The sequence below is a fragment of the Phalacrocorax aristotelis genome, chromosome 15, assembly GCF_949628215.1.
Source record: "Phalacrocorax aristotelis chromosome 15, bGulAri2.1, whole genome shotgun sequence".
Lineage (NCBI taxonomy): Eukaryota > Metazoa > Chordata > Aves > Suliformes > Phalacrocoracidae > Phalacrocorax > Phalacrocorax aristotelis.
The window spans coordinates 17,001,438-17,023,204 of NC_134290.1; the positions used below are offsets into that span (position 1 = coordinate 17,001,438).

Genomic DNA, 21,767 nt, shown 5'->3' on the forward strand with positions numbered 1-21,767 from the left:
TCTGACAACCCCTCCCACCCCTCCCCGCTGGCTGCTGGCGGGGCGCCCCCGCCCCCGTGAGCCCCCTCCCCAGCCCTGCCGCTCTGCGGCAGTAGGGGGCGGCGGGGCAGAGGGGGCGGGCAGGCGTGGTGCGGGGGCGGCGGGGCGGGGGAAGAGGCGCCGCGGGGAGGGACTATTTGAGGAGACCCTGGCAGGCTATCGAGGTGCGGAGTGATCCCGCCTCTGGAGTGAGCGGCCCCGCGCCGAGGCAGCGCAGGGAGGCGAGCGCAGCGCGGCGGGGCGCCATCCCAGCCAGGGCAGTGCGCCTGCGCCGCCTCCCCCTCCCCTCCCGCTCCCTCCCCGCCCCGTCGCCGTGTGGGGTGCAGCGGCGCCCGCCCCGCCGCCGCCGGCCTCTGCCCCGCGCCCCTGCCCCTGTCCCGGACAGCTCGCCCCCAGCCATGGCCCAGATACTGCCCATTCGCTTCCAGGAGCACTTCCAGGTGAGCGGAGAGGGGCGGTGGGGGCGCAGGGACGGGGCTTCCCTTCCCCTGCCTCACCCCGTCCCTCGGAGCGGGGAGGCCGCGGCCTAGCGGGGGCTGGGGGCGCGCTGAGGGGGTGTAGGCCGCGGGGGCGCCTCCTGCGGCCGCCGCGGCGGGGGGATCCCTTCTCCGTCCCCTCCGGTGAGGGACCGCCGTCTCGCTGGGCGCCGCGGGAAGGCGCGCGGGGCCGAGCCCGCCCCCGGTGCGGGCTGCCGCCTCCGTCCGTCCGTCCATCCCTCGGGCTGCCTCTCCGCGGCGTGCGGAGCGGCCGCGATTTCTGCAGAGTCACTCGGCGCCTGAGGGACCTCCCGCTCCGGGGAGGGGGAGGCGCCGGGCCGGGGCAGGGCTGCTGCCCCCGGGCACCGCGGGCTCCCCCGCCTCGGCTGAGGTGGGCGCCTTCACCCCGCGGAGGGGTCGAGGGGCTTCTCTTTCACCTAAAGGTCAGCCTCCAGACCGTGGAGGTTCCTGGGAGCCTCTGTCTGTGCAGCTGTGAACTGGAAGGAAATTGGTGAGATGAGGTGCAAGAAACCATTTGGACTTGGAAGCTGCACAGCCCTCTCCTTCCAAACATAACATTATTAAAAAAAAAAAAACCAACCTCCTTAAAAAATGACATAGTTCTGTTCTTAATAGCCTGTGAAAACTATAATGCCAGCCTTGGAAAAGATCCATGACTAATGGATGCAGCACAGACAAACCGGTTTATCTGTTTCCTTGTGAACTGGTGGCGAGGGAGGGTTGTAAATGGAGTGAGAGAACAGCCGTCTCTGAACACGCAGTTTAAGGCAGGAATTAAAGGAATTTGCTAAATGAATGAGAGAACAGGAAGTGGACTTGGCAAGTCATCCCTCTGTCTCTGTACCGCCCCTCTCTGTCAAATCAGGCATCCATTTCAAAATACAAACTGGATGTCACCCACCAGTGTGGACTGTGTGCCACTTCAAGCGTTTCGGCTTGGGAAATGGTTATTGCCACTTCCAGCTCCTTTTGGGAATTGTTTTTCTGCTGGACTGAAAGAACCGTCTCAGTCACTCCACAAGGAGCCCTAGCCTGAAAACAGTAGTAGGGCTGGCGAGCTCTAGAAATATCTAATCTCTGTGCCCAAGGGAGCAGACACACCTGTCTCCTCAGAATTGTCATGGGTTAAGAGAATTTAACATGGTGAAGAAGAATTATGCTGTCACTTCTCTCCCCGCCTCCCCCTCCGATGTCCAGTATAGCAGTGACTGTAGTAACCTCAGATGAATTCTTAAGAGCTACAGTACAGCTGCCTGAGTAAGAAACTCAGGATAAAAGCATTTTTGATGTTGGCTCTCCTTAGAAAGAAGGATATAGTTGTTACAATTTAAAACTGGCAAACATAACCAATCCTGCTGATTGTATTTGGTCTGTACAATAATGATGAGAAAGCATCACGCTTAATATGTCATAGATGTAATATGCTGCTTTGCATATTAAATGACTCTGTGGTGGCTAGCATTGTGTGTCTTGTAACACTGCAAGTATTATCATTGTAGTACTTCTGTTTTGGGTGGGGGGTTAGCAACTTCTCAAGGGATTTGTACTGAAGTCATAGTCTATTTTTTGCCACCACCTGCTTTTCCTCTTAAATAATTTGATCTTATTGAAAGGACTAAACTTGTGCTTGAGGGACTTTTCTCCAGCATGGAGGCTGCATAGAGGAGCAGGAGATACCTTGGGATCCCTGCTGCTAACATGTAGGACCAAACTCTCCTTCAGGACTCACTCTTTCTTGCTTCTCCACCCAATTCAAGTGCAGTAGCTCCAAAGTGGAAATCTGCTAAAGTGAAACTGAGATTAGTAGTAGCTGGGAGTAGGAATATAGTCAGCCTCCTCAGTGCTGCATTTGCAGTTGTGCCTATGTGGTGGGATAAATGGGGAGGAAATCGGGAGGAGTGTGGGAACTGGTAGGGTTTGCTCTGGCTGGACACCTGCAGTACAGTTTTATCAGCTCTAACTTAATATGATGTGTTGTAAACATCTGGAGTCATGAATAAATTGTACATTCTGCTTATCGTTGCCTGGTAGGGAATTCATGAAAATATTAGGCCTTCATTCCTCTTCATAATGCTTTGCTAGCACCCATAATTTAGCTTTATCAGCTTAATCTCTCTTCCTACCCCCCACCATTACTTCCAAGAAATTGGCTTGGCTACAGTTAAATTGCCATATTTAAAATTAGCATAACAGATCTAGTATGCTGCTTTATGATGTTACAGCCAAAAAAATTACAATTCCCTGTAATTGTGCTGTGTTTCAGTGATCCTACATTAAATCTTTCTGTACTTTAAGTCAATCTGTGTACTGTTTATCCCTTATATGGCTTCAAGTAGTTAGAATATCTGTTAGCCCTGCAGTTACTCAATCCCAGATTCAGCCTGTTGCTGATGAAACATTATTTCACCGAAGTTCAGAGTCTTCCCAAGATAGTTGTATGTACTTTACTGAAGGAAGGACTGAAGCATGCAGAAAGTGCTCTCCAGAGAAACTAAGTTGCAGTGCTACATACTGAACTGGTCTCTCCCACTCTGTCTAGCTGGAAGTAGACAAATGATAGTGTGAAATGAAACAGCAGCCTTGGTCCACATAAAATTGGAGGAGTACTAGAGGTCAGCAGATTGTTTGCATTCCTTGTGCAGCTTGTTTTGCTGTATGTTGGTCATCCTTCTAACTGAACTCCAAGCCTATGCAGGAGGAGTGACTGCCAGTCACTGTGCATGTGAAATTTGAAGTTGTTACAGCTTGAATATACAAGTCCTGCATGGGCACGTGAGCTGAAAGATGGAGAGTAGCTGCAGTAAAAGAAAGATACCCAGGTCTTGATGTAGTAGTCAAGCTGAAAATGCACTGCAGTCTTGCTGTTTGTTGAGCTCTGTTTAACGCAATTGAACAGTTGTTTTTAGATGTGAACTCTAGCTATGAGTCTTGGCAAATTCATAAACAACTTGTACCTTGCTCATTCTTCCCACAGAGGATATCGTAGTTAAGTTCCGTGGCAAGGGAGGGTTTTTATCTGTGTGATGTCAGACCAGCTGCAGCAGCAGTACAAACTATGCCAGCTCTGCGATAGTGAAGTACTGGTACATACTACTTGAGCTACTGTGACTTAATCAGGTTCTTAACTCTAGTGCTTCTGTTGGAGCAGTGAATTATAAATTATTTACCAGATTAAACTCTTCCAAGGGGGCGTAGTTTACAATGGAAATGCTGTAAAAGTCTAAGTATACTGGTACACAGACTGGAAGCAATACTAATGGAATTCAGCGTACAAAGTGTTCTTGATCTAAAATTAAACTTCTCCTTTACTTAGTCATTGGTTTGCTCTTAAAACCTTGTCGTTGTCCCCTTTTGAGCTTTTTTGAGTTTTCACTAGCAAAAATCTCTGCTTGCCTGCAGAGAAAGCTGTTGTTCATACAAAGTCTCGGGTTCTTAGGTTGGGGGGCTTCATCCCTTAGATAGATAGACACATGGATCTGTAGACAGGGTTCTGCTTTCTGTTGAGTAACTAATACAGGCTCTTGAGCACAGCCAACTAATGTGAAAAAATGTGTGTGCATGACATGCTCTTGATGCATAAGTCTTATGTATCTTGGTGTAGCACTGAGAAGCTAAGGTATCCTGGTTTTAAACATAAAGGATGTAGACTTCTGTCATTTTCTGGACAAAAACACTTTCTATTTGGACAGTCTGAGATGTCTTGCTAAGAATTACTGTCGGTTGTGCCATAGGCATGGCTGAGCTGGAGTGCGATGCCTTTCATGAGTTTGCTTTGGCTAGACATGTGGACTTGAAAGCACTCAGGATGTTTGCAAGTTGTAAATGACTTTTTGGAGTTGTATTCGAAAGTCAGGGCTAAATATCATGACTTGATTCAGCTATTTTGCATTGAGGAGACCATATTTGCTCACTGGATTGAAAAGTGCCCCACTTGTGATACGGAGACTCATTCGGTAGGGGATCTAAGCCTCATCACAGACATACAAGAACAAATCTTTGTGTAGGGAGTAACTGTCATTTAAGATGAAAGCCTAACTGCAGCTAAAACCTGTGAGCTTGTGCTGTTTCACGTTTTAGCTCTTGCATATTTCCTTGATGTCCCTCGCCTGTCAAGACAGGAACTATAGCAGGAGGTGAGGTGAGGGTGGGAAGTCGAGAGGGGATGTCCAACAGCTATATGCAGATCCTTACTGAGTGTGATTACAACTTCATATACTCACATGAGTAAAAGAGTTCTGAGAATCTGCACTACTGCGTTCTTGTTTTGTTATGCTTAAAGTAATATGCGCTTACAGAGCTCTTAGCAGGCAGTTTTTAATATTTGGGTACTTATAGCCTCTGTCCAAGCCTACTCTTTTCTAATGGGCTTAAACAATAGTTGGTCGCCTCTAAAAAGCATTTCTACTAGAGCTGTGTGGCATAAAGCTGAAATGGGATATTTAATGAACCCTGGAGGGATCTTAAATTCACAGAGTTCTTCTGACTGCAGCATTTAACAGGTGGTAGGTCCCAGGTATTGGAGTGTCAGTCTTGAACAGATGGTAAGTTAGGCGTAAGTATTTCCCATTAGAGAAATGGACTTAGTTTGAAGACTGGTAGTATCAGTGTCTGAGTTGGTCTGTGCTGGCTCAGTCTGGATCACTGCACTCCATGGAAAGGGAGATGCATTAGAAAGCCCAGTATTTAGTAGAACTCTTGTGTAAAAACATCTCAACTCCATTTCTTAGCAAACGGTATCATGTCGGTGAAGTGGAATGGGGAAAGACTAAATCTCAGATTAATAGTTGTATTTCATCCTAAGTGTAGAACCTGTGTATCTTCTTTCAGGTTGAGAATCAAATAATACGTCTCAGGTTAATCTCTACCATGTCAGTAAGTTCTCATTATCTATAATATGCTTAAAAGTAAGTTTGGTATCTAATTCAGCCTGCACTAATACTAGCTATCTATGAAGCAAAAATCTTTTATCTGTTTCATTCAACCTGATAGTGAAGATAGTTCTACACTGTTCATGTAGATAAAGGGCATTAGGGCATGAAAGGGTAGGAGAAGAGAATGTAATCCTCCCTCTGCAGCGAGGCTTACAGTAACCTATGTTGGGGTGCTTGGTGGGGTTTAACTGGGTTATCCAGAAGTAAAGTGTAGGGTAAAATCATGGAAGGAGGCTATCCTCATAGTACATGTCTCTGGAGTGACTTTGTAATATGGAATCCTTCTTTTCAGAAGGCGGCAACCTTAGAGAGTACTGCTTGCCTAAGAAGCATACTAAAAAATGAAAATTTAGTAGCAGTTGAGAGGCCTGATGTTCACTCCTTTACAGAAATAAACTGCAAAATCTCTGGTTGATATATCCAAACTTCAGTAATGACCTGTAACACCTTCACTTGAGGCCTTTTAAGATATATAGCTAAATGCTTGTTACCTCCTGTAATAAAGTTTTCTTAATTCTGTGCTTGAGGAAGGGGTGAAGGTGCTTTAGAACAACACAGTCCAGATTGTCTTGGCAGGTTTGTCCCATTCAAGATAGAAGCAATGCTGGCTAATGTCCCTTTATTTGGTGGTAAAGGGATTCTGCTCATGTTCTTATGTATAGTCATAAGGAATATGCCTCTTACACTGCTTCCATGTTACAGGAGCCTGTATGATCTGATGAGGATACTTATCCACTCCCCTGATGGTAGGAACAGTCTTTGCTGTTTTCAGACTGCTGAAATGTGAAGCATCGTCATCATTCACTGAGGCTTGCAGTATTCACATGACCATCCTTTAGGAAGTACTGACATTTTGCGTTTAAAATATGTGATTGAATTCCCTGGTAATAAGGATGGCAGTGATACTCATGCATCATTTAACATTACATTTTCTGAAAGCTTTGCTAGATATCATAACAGTTAAAATGGCATATCTTAATACCAGAACTTGATGCAAAGACTTACGTTAGTGAAGATAACCAAATTGTTATCCTTCAACATGGACCATATTTTGGACTGAATAACATTGGGCTTAAAGCTGAACTTCAAGCAGGCTTATGCCTCAAGACTCTCACCTTGCAGAATGAGTGGCCGGGGCTGTCTCTTGAAGACTAGGTCAAGCTGAGACACAGTAGTTGAGAAGAGACCTTGAAAAGGCTGTGTTTCTACTTCAGTACTCTGGAAATATGTCTGAGTTTGGATTAAAGTTAGGAGCTTGGCTATGCTGCAGTTAAATCTTTTGACCAGTCTTGTGACACTTAATCAGTCTCTTAGAGTGGACTATACTCTGTTGGTAGATGACTTGGATCATGCTTAACATTGAAGTGCTCAAGTGTCTGCTATGCAAACACATAATTTGTCTAGCGCATGTAACCAAGCACAGTGAAATTAAGAGCCCATCCCTCATTCCTCCGTTGTTCAAGGTCACAGAAGTTGATGGAGCTGCAACTTACGTGTTTATTGGGTACTAAAATTCTCTGCATTACACATGAAAAGTACATGAGTTGTCTTGATATGGAAGCTTCTTTCCTTACTGACACAGAAGCCCGTAGTAGCCATGTGCCCAGTGGACTTCCTTTCAAAACTCTAGTTGCAAGCCGCTTCTGATGTTCTTGTGCCTAAACTTTGATTCTCTCAGAATGAATGGCACCTACTGAAATTTACTAGTGTGTATTAAGGATTTACCTATAAAGTGAGGTGTTAGCTGAATGAGTCTCAGTTTTACTGAGACACACTTGCGGGAGGGAGTAAATGTCTTTTTACACATGCATGCATTTGGCTTGTATTGCATTAGTGACACTTGAGTATGTTGGGATTAGCAGTTACTGAGTTGAATAGCTCTTCATTAGTAGGCTAAACAGAAAACAAACAACTCCTGAGGTATTCTTGGGCACAGTCCTGACACACCATGCTATCTCTGTTACATACCCAATTTACGATTTACTGAGTAGCTTTACAGAAGCTGTAAAAAGCCATGATCAGCCAGACCAAAACGCACTAGAACAGCGTTTGTGACACCACTGTGGGACTTGTTGCCCAAGGGGTTTTTTCTGCTGTATCAAGGTCCTGGTGGTATGCATCAAAGGAGTCTAATGACTGATGCTGGTGGTAGTTTCTGCCCTGTCTCCTTCACTTGTGGTGCACTGAAAAGCAGTATAGGTTAATCCTTGAAGAAGCTTCTGTGAAGCTGATATAGTTCCTCCACTTAAAAAAACATTGCTCTGGGGCATAAAGCAGGTGCTCAGGCATGTCACAGTTCCTGGCATATAAATGCAGCTTTCAGCCACACCAAGCCAGGGTGCGCTGCGTAGGTAAATCTGATTTACTGCAGACCAATTGACATAGCGATACTCATTTACTTCCACCTCCTCTCATTAACCTGAACCTGGACGTGAATGGAAACAGAGTTAACACAAAAGGATGAAAATGGGAAATAGTCATCTTCTAGGGCAGTCTATTCAGTGGCATAAAATTACTTTAAGTTACATTAAGAGTAACTGCTTTGTACCTACTGTTTTGTGATTGAGCGCAAGTTATGTTTTGAGAGTTGGACAACATAAGGCTGGAGGGGACCTGCACTGAAATCCCTGCCTTTGTTGTTGAGCCAGATGGCATGACATCTTGGGCAACCAGAGATGGAATGACTGATTATTTTAATGCATCTTTCTTAGCTCTCACTGGTAAGGATTAGATTCTAAGAAGCAAGATGAACCAGTCCAGTTGTAAAAATAGGCCATTTGAGAACTGCTGTGTAGACTTTATTCCATAACGTTGCTAGAAGTGGCTTGCATAAGGGTAATTGGTTCTTTCCATAAGACCCACTGATGCTGTATGTTGTAGTTCTGCTACTTAATAGGTTTTCAGTGTCAAATTTACCAGCCTTGCTAAATCTGCAATAGTGATGCTACTGATAGTATACAGCCTATCACATTACTAGAACCTCCAGGTTAAGCAATAAATGCTTAAGTTAAAACTCCTTTTAGTTTGCATCAATAGCACAACTATGGAATATCTTTAGGACTTGAATGCTGAGAATTGTGTAGTTCTTTACCTATGGAACAAAGAGAACCAGAAGACAAATCGTCGTTCCAAAATACACACTCTTGTCAGAGGAATATGCCAGTCTTGCGTTTCCTTCTGGAGGAGTCTTTAGACAGAGAGTTGAGTTAGACCTTCAACATGGAAAGGATAATAAAGCACTCTCTTCTGTCTTTCTAGCTCCAAAATTTGGGCATTAACCCAGCAAACATTGGATTCAGTACCCTAACAATGGAATCTGACAAGTTCATCTGCATCAGGGAGAAAGTGGGAGAGCAGGCACAAGTAGTGATAATTGATATGAGCGATCCAACAACACCCATCAGGCGTCCAATTTCTGCCGAAAGTGCCATCATGAATCCAGCCTCTAAAGTAATTGCACTAAAAGGTGAGTAACCCTTTATTATTGCAGTATGAAACCTACTGTTTAGCTGTATTGCTGCTTATGTATGCTCTTAAGCTTAAGATTTATGTAAACTTTCTAAGAAGAATGTATATGAGGACAAAAATTCTTGCCTGAGCTTGCATGCTGTATTTTTGGCAGTGGATTTTTCAGTAATCTTTGGATGATTTGCCTCCAAGTAGGTGCGAGATGCTTGGGCTTGGCACTGCAGCCTCCTAATCTCACTGAGGGCCAGGTCAACATATGGAAAACTTTCCCTTTAAAGCAGTGTTGTAAACATGATGGACCCTTGTGAAGAAGAATAGGGGTGTAAAGCCACTGTTACTCTCTGCTCTGTCCTGGCCCTTTCTTGTAGCTCTGAGGAGCTTACTAGATAGCAAAACATCATAAGGATGGCCAGTAACTGTGAAATTCTGAATGTACAAGCATGTTAAGTTTAGCAATCATGAGATCTTGCAGATAGAAGACCTCTGCTTACCAGTACCTGTGGTGTTGATACTGCCTTTAAGTAGCACTCTGAGCTCAAAGAAATAATTTTTAATGCATCTCTGGCTCTTTTTAAAAATTACCTACTTCTGGTATTTGATCTCAATAACCGTTACTGACTATGTACTTTTCTTCTTGCATCTTATCTAAACAGATGGTGAGTGAACTTTGTCGTGACATTTCATGTTTGGTAGTACAGAATGGTCTCATCTCATAAAAAGTACTGAACTCTAAGGTAGCCATTTGACGGTTCACTTCGTAGCCAGGTGGGGGGATCTTAATCCTCCCCTGGTATTATAGTGAAAATTGGCTTGTTGCTAACCATTTGGCTGCTTTGACTATTGACTGTACCAAGTGAAGGAGAGAGATGTGCTCTTAATGTTTGTTTGTGTGCGTATATATATATGATGGAAGTACAGTTGATAGGCAAAACCAAGTTGCAGTATTTTTATGAGAGATCTCTGCTAGCATGTCCTCTGTGCTATTCATTTCTGCCTAAGTGTGTTTTTTTTATTTGTGAAAAATCATGGTGAAATTTCTTAGGGGTCCAAGAAATAACTGTCCTCAGAACTGCCACAAAACCTGTAATATCTTATCTTTGATCTCAGGCTTATTGCTGACATTAGGGGGAAACTAATGTGTTCATGTTTGACTTCAGCTGAATCTGTGATTCAGCTAAGATGCGTATATATCTTGCAAAGGACTGCCTTACCTGGGGTGTGGGTAAAAGTAACAATAAAAAAATAATTTCAGATCTGTTAAGAGTTCACTGTCCTTAATCTTGGACCCCTCTAAACAAACCATATTGGCAAGGAAAGTGCCTTCTCTACACTAACAGAGCTTCATCTAGCTCTGAAAAGGAAACTATATCATTTGGTTTTAAAACTGACCTACTAGCTAAATGGATCATCATCAGCTTTGAAGAATATATCTTTATTCCTGCCAGTGTTAAAACTTGCTCAAAAGGAGTGTAGTCCCACCCATGCAGAGTGAATAAGCTTGTCCTCTAAACAGATGAGGTTGAGTGAATGATGTCACACTGACATGCAAAGTTGTGTTGTCAGGTATTGCAGGTTTAATGATTTTTTCTATCAATAATCTAATGACCAAAGGCTTGGGTAGAAAAGAGAATGAATAGAGCTACCTAACCAATATGTTGTTACCCACAATAACAAGCAGAACTAGAGTGAACTGCACTGGATGTGGCTTAAATCAGTCTGTCACGCCAGACTTTCCCTGCTGATTGACTGAGACTTCAGTAGTCAAAACTGTTGCATATTGTGACTCAGTGTGCCATGATTGGGAGTTGCTCATAATCTGAGGATTACTGAGCAATAAACATACAAACCCACCCTCAGAAAAAGAAATGAAATGGTTCTTGATTTAAACTGAAATACAGGATGCACAATTTCATTTCTGGATTGCATGAGACGTTCTCCTGATGTACCAAGATTTATGCTTTGTCTTTGTGATCATGATTCTCTTGCTTTGCTCTGTACTGAGAGTACTCCCCAGTTGATGTAAGTGGAGAATGCAGCACTCAGGGGTGCTTCCATTCTTTGTGGAATGGAGAAACTTCGTGCTCCAGTGAACTGAAATGTAAACTCTCGTGCCAGTGTTCAAAAAACGAACCTGCTTACTTGACTACACCTTTAGAGAATAGTCTATCAGTCTGGTAGCTTGATCAGAAAAACTTCTGAGAGTCTGGCTCTTTGTCTCAGATCTTGGCCTAAGAAAGCATTCAAGTAGACATAAGACTTAGACTCATGCTTGCCCTCACTATGACTTTATAGCAGGTTCTGCTCTCTCTTAATCCAAATAGAAGATTTTTTTTTTTGGTAGTTTAATTGCAGTTCAGAGTTTTGAAGTTTGAATTTATGTTGCCGCACTTAAGAAATTGTATTGCTATGGCTCCTGAGGCACCCAACATCCAGAGCTGACTGCCTGATGAAGCTTCTAAAGCCATTTCCAACTGTAACACAGCAGTCAAATTTAGCCTAGAAAATAGACAAGCATGAGTTTTTAGCTTGTTTTAGTAACTTATAGGTTTCTTCTGTGTTCTTAAAACCAGGAAGGACATCCTGCTTCCTTTTCAGGAATACTGACTTTGAGAGCAGTGTCTGTATGCACATACTGGTATTCCAGTTTAGATGGTGACTAGAGCCCTTCCAGAACTACTTGTGTGCCCTCTCCATGTGAGACTGCACACTGTGGAAGTTCCAAAATCAATCCCTTGGTAGCACCAGTCTGCTGCTGGACAAATTTTTGTCCAGTACAGTAAATATGCTGTTCCAACTATCAGTTTACAGACTGTGTTAGGCCTGGGCTTCTTGCACTTGCATAGTACAGCAACTGCATGTGCAGAGCAAGGCGGTCAGAAACAGGCTGCTTTTGGTCCCAGGAAAGCTAGCAAGTTCTCCTGCAAAGTAGTTGATCAGGGTAACAGTTCTTAATGCGGTTAATCCAGGGAACTTCAGAGCTACCACATGTAGCATTTAAGTCTTGTGTTGTCTCTTGGCGCTGTATTAAACTAATATGATCAATTTACTGTATTAGTTATGCTAAAACATTGTAGAGCAGTTTGAGATGCATATTAACTTAGAGTTAGTATCTCTGGAAAACGATTCCTCAGTGGCCAGCAGCCTTCATCTACAAAACTTCCCAGCAGAAGCAATATCTACCAGTTTGACAGTCAGAAGTGTTACTAGCAAGGAAAACGCTCCTGAAACGTGGATAGAAATAACAGCATTACAAGCCAATACTCTAGCAGTCTGAGTGGGTGTGTTGTGAACGGAAAACAATATTCCTAGAGCTGAGTCGTCTCATCTGCAGTGGAGTAAAACATCACTTTGACTTCCTGAAAGGAATGGAGTCCTGTATTCTTTATAGGTTGGTTCAATTAACATTAGATTTAAGTCTACCCTTACTAGCTGCTTCTTGTGGTTAAAAGGAATACTAAAGTAAACCTTAAACCTGCAATATAATTACCTAAATCATGAAGCAGTAACCTTAAGTGGAACTAAAGCTCCAAACCTTTCTACAATCTTTCTGAACTTTTGGCTGGCCTCTTCAGTAGGCACGTGTTGTATTACTGTTGTACAGAGCCCATCCACCTCCCAGTTAAGTGTGCAGTTCCTTCAACAGAAAAATAGCCAAAGACCACACCTTCCATTCTATCAGGAGCTGTTGCAGGTGTTGTGCTGTTGGACTGGGTCCAGGTGATCTACATCAGCTACTAAATTAACACAAACTGGAGCCATTCTTTCTCTTAATTATACTGAATGACATCTACTAGACACTTACAATTTGGTAGACCGATGCTGCTAATTTAACCAGAGTTTACACAAGCTCCGTAGCTTAGACTGTCTTTTAAGTACAGCTTATAATTAATTAAAATGTCTATGCTTGTCACTTGTTGGAATGTCCATGTAAGTGTCCATAAGAAGTAGACTTTTTTGCGTCAGGGGCGATAGACGGGGTGGGGGTGGGGAAGGGGATTCTGTTTGATATGAGTCAAGTATCAAAGGAGACTCAGAAGTGGCAGGCACCTGACCCTGCCTCTGACATCACTGAAATAGTGGGTTAAACGGGATGCTTGTAAATAGGCAGGCTACAGGATGGCCATTGTGGTAATCGATCTGTGATGTTTCTTGGGTTTTGTCATGCTAGCTGGGAAAACACTTCAGATCTTTAACATTGAGATGAAAAGTAAAATGAAAGCCCACACGATGGCAGAGGAAGTGATCTTCTGGAAATGGATATCTGTGAATACAGTTGCCTTGGTGACAGAGACAGCAGTCTACCACTGGAGCATGGAGGGAGAATCGCAACCCCAGAAGATGTTTGACAGGCATGCTAGTCTTGCGGGCTGCCAAATCATCAATTACAGAACAGATGAACACCAAAAATGGCTGCTGCTGATAGGAATTTCAGCACAGGTAAGTTACCTGGAAATAGCATGCTATGAAAACAATTGGGAGAGCTGTGGCCCTGCTTCACTTAATAGCTGCTCTAGTTTTTAACTTTGGCTTCTATAGATTAAAAATTCAAAATTCTTTTGTGTAGGAATATCCTGGCCTTTAATGCAGTTAAAGTGTTGGAGGAGGGGATGAGAGGCATTTGCTGCTTTTTAGTTTACTGTCCCAAAGGTCTTTCTATAACTGTTTGAAATCTTATCTCTCAAAGCTGACCTTTCTTTTTTCTAGCAAAATCGTGTGGTTGGTGCAATGCAGCTCTACTCAGTTGATAGAAAAGTCTCCCAACCTATAGAGGGCCATGCAGCAGCTTTTGCAGAATTCAAAATAGAGGGAAATGCCAAACCTTCTACCCTCTTCTGTTTTGCCGTGAGGAGTCCTGCAGGGGGCAAGGTAAAGTCTGCAACTGTTTTCATGTTCTGTTTTCCAGAACTCGCAACTAATAGATCTTCAGTGATCACACAGTTTAGTGTATGCTTTCTGACAAACAGCTTGGAAACCACGTGTGCAACATATTTCATCAGCATCAATGTGGTTTCTCTCAATAGGATAGAAACTCCAAAAAGTCTGAGTCCCTTGGGTGAAACTTAGACATAAGAACAAATGTAGATGCAATGAGAACTGAGCTCAGGGTGTTAAAGCATCAATTTATGCCCGCGTGGTGTTTTGTGGGTATGAAGTTAAGTTATTTATCGGCCTCTCACAGCTTCAATCCAGTACAGAAAGACACTAGATAAACCTTAGTGCTGTAGTTATGTTGTTTGCATCAAACTGATAGTGGAATTCAGCAGCAGTTGAATATGCTACAACTGCTGAGCAGTCTGTAAAGAGCTGAGGTAACACTAAAATGTCTTGAACTTTCTAGTCTTGTCCTGGACAAATTGTTGATGAATTGACAAGGCTCATTCAAAACATCTAGAAGTAGTTGTCTTGACTAGAAATACAGTCTGCTTTTGATTTTTTTTTCTTTTTTAATTATTTTTTTTTATTTTCCTGGGTTTTACTTCCAGTCTGGAAAACTTGTCCCTTTCATAAATAGTTGGTTCAGGATTGGGCAGATATTCATCAGCCAAGTATGGCAGATGACTTCAGTAGCATACCCGAAGACAGGAACTTCTTTCCTGTGGTTGTACCTGTGAGCAATTTTGTGACATGTACTCTTTTCTTCCTAGCTGCACATAATCGAAGTAGGTCAGCCAGCTACTGGAAATCAGCCATTTGTTAAGAAAGCTGTTGATGTGTTTTTCCCACCTGAGGCACAGACAGACTTTCCTGTGGCAATGCAGGTAAATGTTTAACCCCCCAAAAAATCAACTTTATAGTCTGGCAAGCAGTTGACATCTCTGTCGTAAAGAATGCTTTCTACTAATGCTTTACTGTCATTCCTCCTAGTTCTGGGAGGGGTGTTAATATATTTGTGGGAAGTAGCCTGGACATTGAAACAGTAACTCAAACACAAATATATCTGGACAAATGCAGGAACAGCCTATACGTCAACTTAAGGTTGTATTTAAAAAACAAACCAAACCAAAAAACCCAAAACCACGACAAAAAAATGCCCCAACAAACCTCCTACCGCCCCCTTGCCAGCAACAGCAACAAACAGACCCAAAACAAATCTCGGTAGTTCCTTCTTGAAGCATGTCTCTAGCATCACTTTGGCTACTGAAATTCCTACTAATGTTCAGAGTTCTAGATAAGAATGTTATGGTGCTTGATGTAGCTTCACGGGAAAGTGGCATTTCATCTACAGTAGATGTCGCCATTAAAGACAAATGGAGTTGGGGAGTGCTATATCAGCATACCTCCTGTAGCAGCAGCACAGAAAAGGCAATCTGAGACATTAATGGGACGCTTTTTAGGAAAGAGCATAGCCTTGGCAGACCAAACTTCACTTAGCATGTCTGCAGGACTAGAAATTGTGTAATAAAAGCAAACTATCTCACAGGATGCAACTGCTGACCAGTCTAATAGACCAGCTTCATAAACTAATTTAAGAGATGCCTTAAACTAAGGTAAGCAAAGCAAGCTGTCTACATGGCAGGATTCCTGTGGCTCTGTAATTCAGCTTTAGGCTTAATTAACAAAACATCTGAAGACTTGTTCCAAAGTAAAAGTACTTCTTTGTCTGAAGACCGTTTTGGCTTGAAAGCCTCCCTGGTTTAAGTGACTTGACAGGTAAGCTAGAGTATGCAGTAGCTGAGCATGGTTTAGGTCTGCTGGTGCTTTGGGTAGGCCTTGTTGGAAGAGCGTGGGATTATCTTAACGCTTCAGAACAGAAGCTTGAACTGGCATATCTAGACTAGACTGCTAATTGTGCCCAAACTTTCTCCTGCGGCCTGGCTCATTAGGATGAGGAGTGTGTCCTTTGCTGCAGATTAATTTTAATTTCCCTTCAACCTCTGTTCATTGGAGCTATGGCTCCAAATGGCCCGCAGAGCTGTTCATTGCTTTGAGTCTGTAAGTAAGAAGCCCGAAGCTATATCTGTTCTTAGTGTCAGTGCAAAGGCATGTCACTGCAGTACTGTCTTGTGACTAGGCTAAAGGCAGCTGTCTTAACTGTTACAGTCTTAATCTTGACTAATAAAAGCTCATCTTTTGGCAGATTGGAATCAAGCATGGTGTTATCTACCTGATCACAAAGTATGGATATATTCACATGTATGACTTGGAATCTGGAGTGTGCATCTACATGAACCGTATTAGTGCTGATACTATCTTTGTCACAGCTCCTCATGAACCTACCTCAGGCATTATTGGTGTGAATAAAAAAGGACAGGTAACAAATCCAGCATTCTGGTTTTGAGCCTTCTAAAACTCAGATGGAATGTAACAAATCTAATGAGTGACTTGATGCAACAAATGCCATGCAAGGGACCAAGTAACTATTTGATTAGTCAGTTTTTAACCTCTCCTAGTACAGGACTGCTTGGGGAGGAACTTGTGTTTTTCATAATTTACTTCACTGACGGGCTGCGTAGCCATTTGGTTGCTATATTTCATAGTAGTTGTGGAATGGACAGTGCTCATCAGTATGCTTTTTGTCCTTTCCAGGTGCTTTCTGTATGTGTTGAGGAAGATAACATAGTGAACTATGCTACGAATGTTCTCCAGAATCCTGACCTAGGCCTGCGTATGGCTATACGTAGTAATCTAGCTGGGGCAGAGGAATTATTTGCCAGAAAGTTCAACACACTGTTTGCTCAAGGAAGCTACGCAGATGCTGCTAAAGTAGCTGCATCTGCACCAAAGGTAAATAACTCCAAAGGTAAAGCTTGGAAGTCATGGGGATTTACCTTAGCTTAGTGGACTTGCTTAGCTCACTTATTTCAGTACTTGATGTTCAAAAGCTAAAGTGCTGCAATACTAGCCTTAGTTCCTTGCCGTTCAGTTGTTGTTCTGACTAATATATTCTCCTGTATCCCATAAAGGAGTATGTGCTATACTTTTGCAACCATAGACTGGACTTGCTGTGGCCACTGACTTCTTGCTAGAATGTCATTAGTTTGATGAAGATCTCCACCCTGAAGGCTTAAGAGTAGATGCTTCAGTGTATAGCTTAACACCTGTTTTTTGACTAATATTATTCAGCTTTCACTAGTTAAACGTTGCTTCTCTCCATCTTGTGCCTCTTCAGGGAATTCTACGTACCAGTGATACAATCAGGAAGTTCCAGAGTGTACCAGCTCAGCCTGGGCAGGCCTCTCCCCTGCTCCAGTACTTTGGAATATTGCTTGACCAGGGACAGCTGAACAAGTTTGAGTCTCTGGAGCTCTGTCGCCCTGTCCTGCAGCAGGGCCGTAAACAGCTTCTGGAGAAGTGGCTGAAGGAAGACAAGGTAGGCTTGATTATGACACTAGCTGAATTGTGTTGCCTTGTAACAATTGAGTGTGAACAATACTTTTGCTGATACTACATCTCTGAATTCTTCTGCTTGACAAAATACCACTTCTGATTTTAGCTGGAGTGCTCAGAGGAGCTGGGTGACTTGGTGAAGACAGCTGACCCAACCCTTGCGCTCAGTGTCTATCTTCGTGCCAATGTGCCAAACAAAGTGATTCAGTGCTTTGCTGAAACTGGTCAATTCCAGAAAATAGTACTGTATGCTAAAAAGGTAAAGTTGTTTGTCACAAACTGCTAGACTTTATCTTATGTTTAATGTGTACCCTCTCAAAACTATCTCCCATGAGATAAGTTTGGTTCCTGTTACTTGAAACCAATAGGTAGGAAAGATTGAGAAACAGTTTTATCTTCATTGTCATAGGGCACATCATAGTTTGTGACTAAGGTATGAGCAGTCTGCAAAAAACTAAATTCAGAGTATCCAGAATTTTATGAACTATCAAATTAATGGACTGGCGCAAGCTTATTCTGGAGTATAAAGATAAGATTCTTCCTAAATTCATAGGATGCTCTTTCTTGGACAGATTACAAAACAATTTGCCCGATGTCCATTTGTAAACTTAGGGCCTTACTTGATAGAAAGTGCCTTAAGACTATTGAAAGATTTGTTCCTAGAGTTTTCTTACCTAGGAAGAGAAATGCCGTGGCGCAAGTTCAGTTACTAAGTAGGTGAACACTGAATTTCTGTGTCAACAGACAAGCAATGCCTTTGAGAATTCCTGGAAGATGGGGGATGGTCATGGCAACCTCACAGCAGTTCATAGTGCCTATGCTAAATAATCTGAAGGCTTAAAGGGTGTGTAGAGCTTCCCAGACATGCATGACTCTTTCTGAAATCTCTAGGTTGGCTATACCCCTGACTGGATCTTCTTGCTGAGAAGTGTGATGAGAGTCAGTCCGGATCAAGGCCTGCAGTTTTCTCAGATGCTGGTACAGGATGAGGAGCCACTGGCTAACATTAACCAGGTGATGCCTACAACAAGCGTACTGGTCTCTTTCTAGACAGAGGTAATAGCGTAGTACCGTTCTGGGAACTGGTAAGGCCAGTTCAGGTCTCTAGCTGGCTTAGTTAGAAAAGTGACTGAGCTATTCTAGTCAGGTTTGGTTACCATTAAGTCTTTAGAGGCAAGTGTGCTCTCAAGTTCTTGTGGAAGCTTTCTGGCTTGCTACTGTAATATTGATAGTGAATCTGCCACAGTCTTAGTCTAAGCATGAGAGTGTTACTGTCCTACTGTTGGCTTTAATGGAGCATACATTAAGTCTTCCCATGCAGAGAATTTACAGGAAGACAAACAGCTGACTGCTGGCTGCCAGTGGCCACTTCTGGCTAAAACGGACAGAGAAATAAGGCAATAATTTACATTATTAAATAATTGAAGCTACTTAGGAAAAGTCTCAGCTTTTCTTGTAGCAACTATCCCAATAAGAGAGAAGGGATGGGATTTGCATGCTGTGTTGAAACTAAATAGAGTGGGTGGCAAAATCTGGCATAATAGCTCAAAGTAATGTGTTGCTTACGTTCTAGAGAAAAAGAAAACAAAGCGCGAAACCTGTCTCTCTATTACCATGGTAGTAATCCTATGAAAACAAAGGGAATATAGCGTACTAGGTGCTGTGATGAGCTGCCTTTCTAGCCAGGCCATTAGAATATATAGATAAATGTGCATGTGTGTGTATATAGACCCCTTCTCTAACTTGATCAATCTCAATAGATTGTGGATGTGTTCATGGAGAACAGTCTTATTCAGCAGTGCACGTCCTTTCTGTTGGATGCCCTGAAAAATAACCGCCCCGCAGAAGGCCACCTTCAGACTCGTCTCCTGGAAATGAATTTGATTCATGCCCCACAGGTAAGACCTCTTAACCTAGTTCCTCTAAAAAGTGAAGGAGAGACAATAGGAGGCTTGCACGAGAATATGTCTGATGCTGATATCTGTAAGTAGTTTAGCAACATCAAAGACTACTAATGAGTCACTTCTGTGACTTTTTGACAATTTTTAGGCTGAGCTGCTGTGGTTCTCTGATAGTCTGAATACGAAATGTTACCTCCTAGGTTGCAGATGCCATTCTTGGAAACCAAATGTTTACACACTATGATCGTGCTCATATTGCCCAGTTGTGTGAAAAGGCAGGCTTGCTCCAGCGAGCTTTGGAACACTACACGGATCTCTATGATATTAAACGTGCTGTCGTTCATACGCACCTCTTGAATCCTGAGGTAAGTCTGTTGTACAGAATAAGAAAGTGAAAGCGTAAATGAACACTCTTTAGCACTTCTGTAGCTGCAAAAATCCCTGCAGCTGCTCTAAAATGGTTTGCAGGTAGTGAAGTAGCACACGTAGCTGTGATTCAAGAACACTTGTCCAGTTAATGATTAAACAGTAATTTATACTTTCGATGGCTTAAACCTGACCTCAGTTTGCCAGGTGGGAGGTTCAAATCTTACTTCGAAACTGCGTTTTTGTAGTTGTAAGGATGGTAAGCACCTGTTTTTTTACATCTTTGATCTTAGCACACCCAAGACTTCTCTCTAGTAGCTGGCATAGAACCTCTGGCTCGTTGTCATATTTTAGAAGTCAGTCAAATCCTGTATGAGTTACTGAGTAAAACTTCTTTCTCTTTGCAGTGGCTTGTGAACTTCTTTGGCTCTCTCTCAGTTGAAGACTCTGTGGAGTGTTTGCGTGCCATGCTGTCAGCCAACATTAGGCAAAACCTACAGCTCTGTGTGCAAGTTGCTTCTAAATACCATGAGCAGCTTGGTACCCAGTCTCTTGTGGAGCTTTTTGAATCTTTCAAGAGCTATGAAGGTATAGTGTTAAGAAGGAAGCCACTTACTTGGAAGCGCTACTTGATTGAAGCTAATATAAGGATTGTAGCTTTTATGGGTGAGGTACTTGTCACATAGCTGGACCTTAGGATGCATTTATCAAAGTGAGCTCATAACAGTGAGTTCTAGGGGTAGCTTTGTTCTAGATAATTTCTTCACACTCTTGAGTAAAGACAAGAAAGCAAGATGAAACCTGAAAGGGGGGAGGAGAAAATCCTTCTGATTTTTTCCTGCAGTTGAATGAAAGCTGCTCTTCCAGCAGGGTTGAACTAAGATGCAAGCTGAAGCCTGTAACAGTCTACACTTGCTTCACTTACCCTTCTAACGGTGTTAAAAACATGTGACTCTTTCTAGGACTGTTCTATTTCTTGGGTTCCATTGTAAACTTCAGCCAGGATCCAGATGTTCACTTCAAGTACATCCAGGCAGCTTGCAAGACTGGTCAGATAAAGGAAGTGGAAAGAATCTGCCGTGAAAGTAACTGCTACAACCCAGAACGGGTGAAGAACTTTCTGAAGGTAAAAATTCTGTCCAATGGATCGGGCAGTCACCTGTATGTTCTGCTTAGCAGCAGAACTGCAGCCTTCTAACTTCTAATGGAGGGAAAAAACAGATCAACCTTTAGCTGGCATGGCTGTGAGTAGTGTACTGTGTAGCCAGAATAGGAGTCCCATCCTATTTCAGGCACATAATATAGGTCCTTCTAAGGCTGTCTCTCAGAAAACAAGCACAAGTTCAGTATTCCTTTAAAATTAGCCTGTATGATATTACTTGTACCAAAATCATGAATATGTTGTCACCTAAGAGTAGGTGAATCCAGGTTGGCAGAAGGAAAGACTATGCTGAAGTATTAAGCAGGAGCTTTATCAAGGATATTGGCTAGACAAAGCTTATTAAAACGCTAGTCATCCTGTACTACAACACTTCGCATGCTTTGTGACTGTTAAAATGGGATTTGAATGCCACTTCATTTTGCATTGTTAAGTTTTTGGCCCAACGACTGTTTTCTGAGTTGATATGTGAATTGATAGTAATTTTGAAGCTAGATATGTAGGCCTAATGTGGCACTTTGTGAAGAGCCTAAACTTAAAACTCAACTGATAGACTGGCTGCATGGTATTCACGGTGCATAATTTGCTTTTGAAGTCAATTGTCTGCTTGGCAGCCTTAAATTTGAATGTTTTGTGACTTCTAGTGCTAAGAGAACTTGGTCAGACTTGGCTGCTTTGAAAATGCTTCAGCAAATGGTGGTTGCTTGCTTACTTTTGTGTTTTTTTTGTTTCTGATTTTTTTTTGTTGTTTTGGGTTTTTTTTTTTTTTACATGAAATACAGGAGGCAAAGCTCACAGACCAGCTTCCTCTGATCATTGTCTGTGATCGATTTGACTTTGTCCATGACCTGGTGCTCTATTTATATCGCAATAACCTGCAGAAGTATATAGAGATCTATGTACAGAAGGTAAGGAGAATCCGGTTTTAAGCTCTTGCTCTTTCCATCCTTAGAAGGAACTTAACCTTTCAGTAAACTGAAGACTGCTATGTCTGTCTCATGCTCGCGCTTCTAGTGCAGAGGCTTTTCAATAAGCCTTTGTCTATTACAAACCTATAAGTGCAGTTTTTCCTGGAATG

General features: G+C 42.7%; 1 protein-coding gene across 4 annotated transcripts in view; it reads left to right on the forward strand.

Annotated features, from left to right (window-relative positions):
* Positions 1-316: 316 nt before the first annotated feature.
* Positions 317-21,767, forward strand: part of CLTCL1 (clathrin heavy chain like 1) — a 37,188-nt gene continuing 15,737 nt past the window's right edge. For 3 of the 4 annotated variants that reach the window (XM_075110708.1, XM_075110711.1, XM_075110709.1), the window contains exons 1-15: positions 318-479; positions 8,726-8,933; positions 13,104-13,372; positions 13,640-13,801; positions 14,581-14,694; positions 16,014-16,187; positions 16,463-16,660; positions 17,046-17,246; positions 17,370-17,522; positions 18,155-18,277; positions 19,024-19,161; positions 19,365-19,529; positions 19,938-20,118; positions 20,493-20,656; positions 21,472-21,597. In XM_075110708.1, the coding sequence (XP_074966809.1) occupies positions 438-479; positions 8,726-8,933; positions 13,104-13,372; positions 13,640-13,801; positions 14,581-14,694; positions 16,014-16,187; positions 16,463-16,660; positions 17,046-17,246; positions 17,370-17,522; positions 18,155-18,277; positions 19,024-19,161; positions 19,365-19,529; positions 19,938-20,118; positions 20,493-20,656; positions 21,472-21,597 (2,418 nt within the window). In that variant the 5' untranslated portion in view covers positions 318-437. Of the gene's footprint in view, positions 480-8,725; positions 8,934-13,103; positions 13,373-13,639; positions 13,802-14,580; positions 14,695-16,013; positions 16,188-16,462; positions 16,661-17,045; positions 17,247-17,369; positions 17,523-18,154; positions 18,278-19,023; positions 19,162-19,364; positions 19,530-19,937; positions 20,119-20,492; positions 20,657-21,471; positions 21,598-21,767 lie in introns of all 4 variants that reach the window. The other variant, XM_075110710.1, reaches the window with a different exon arrangement.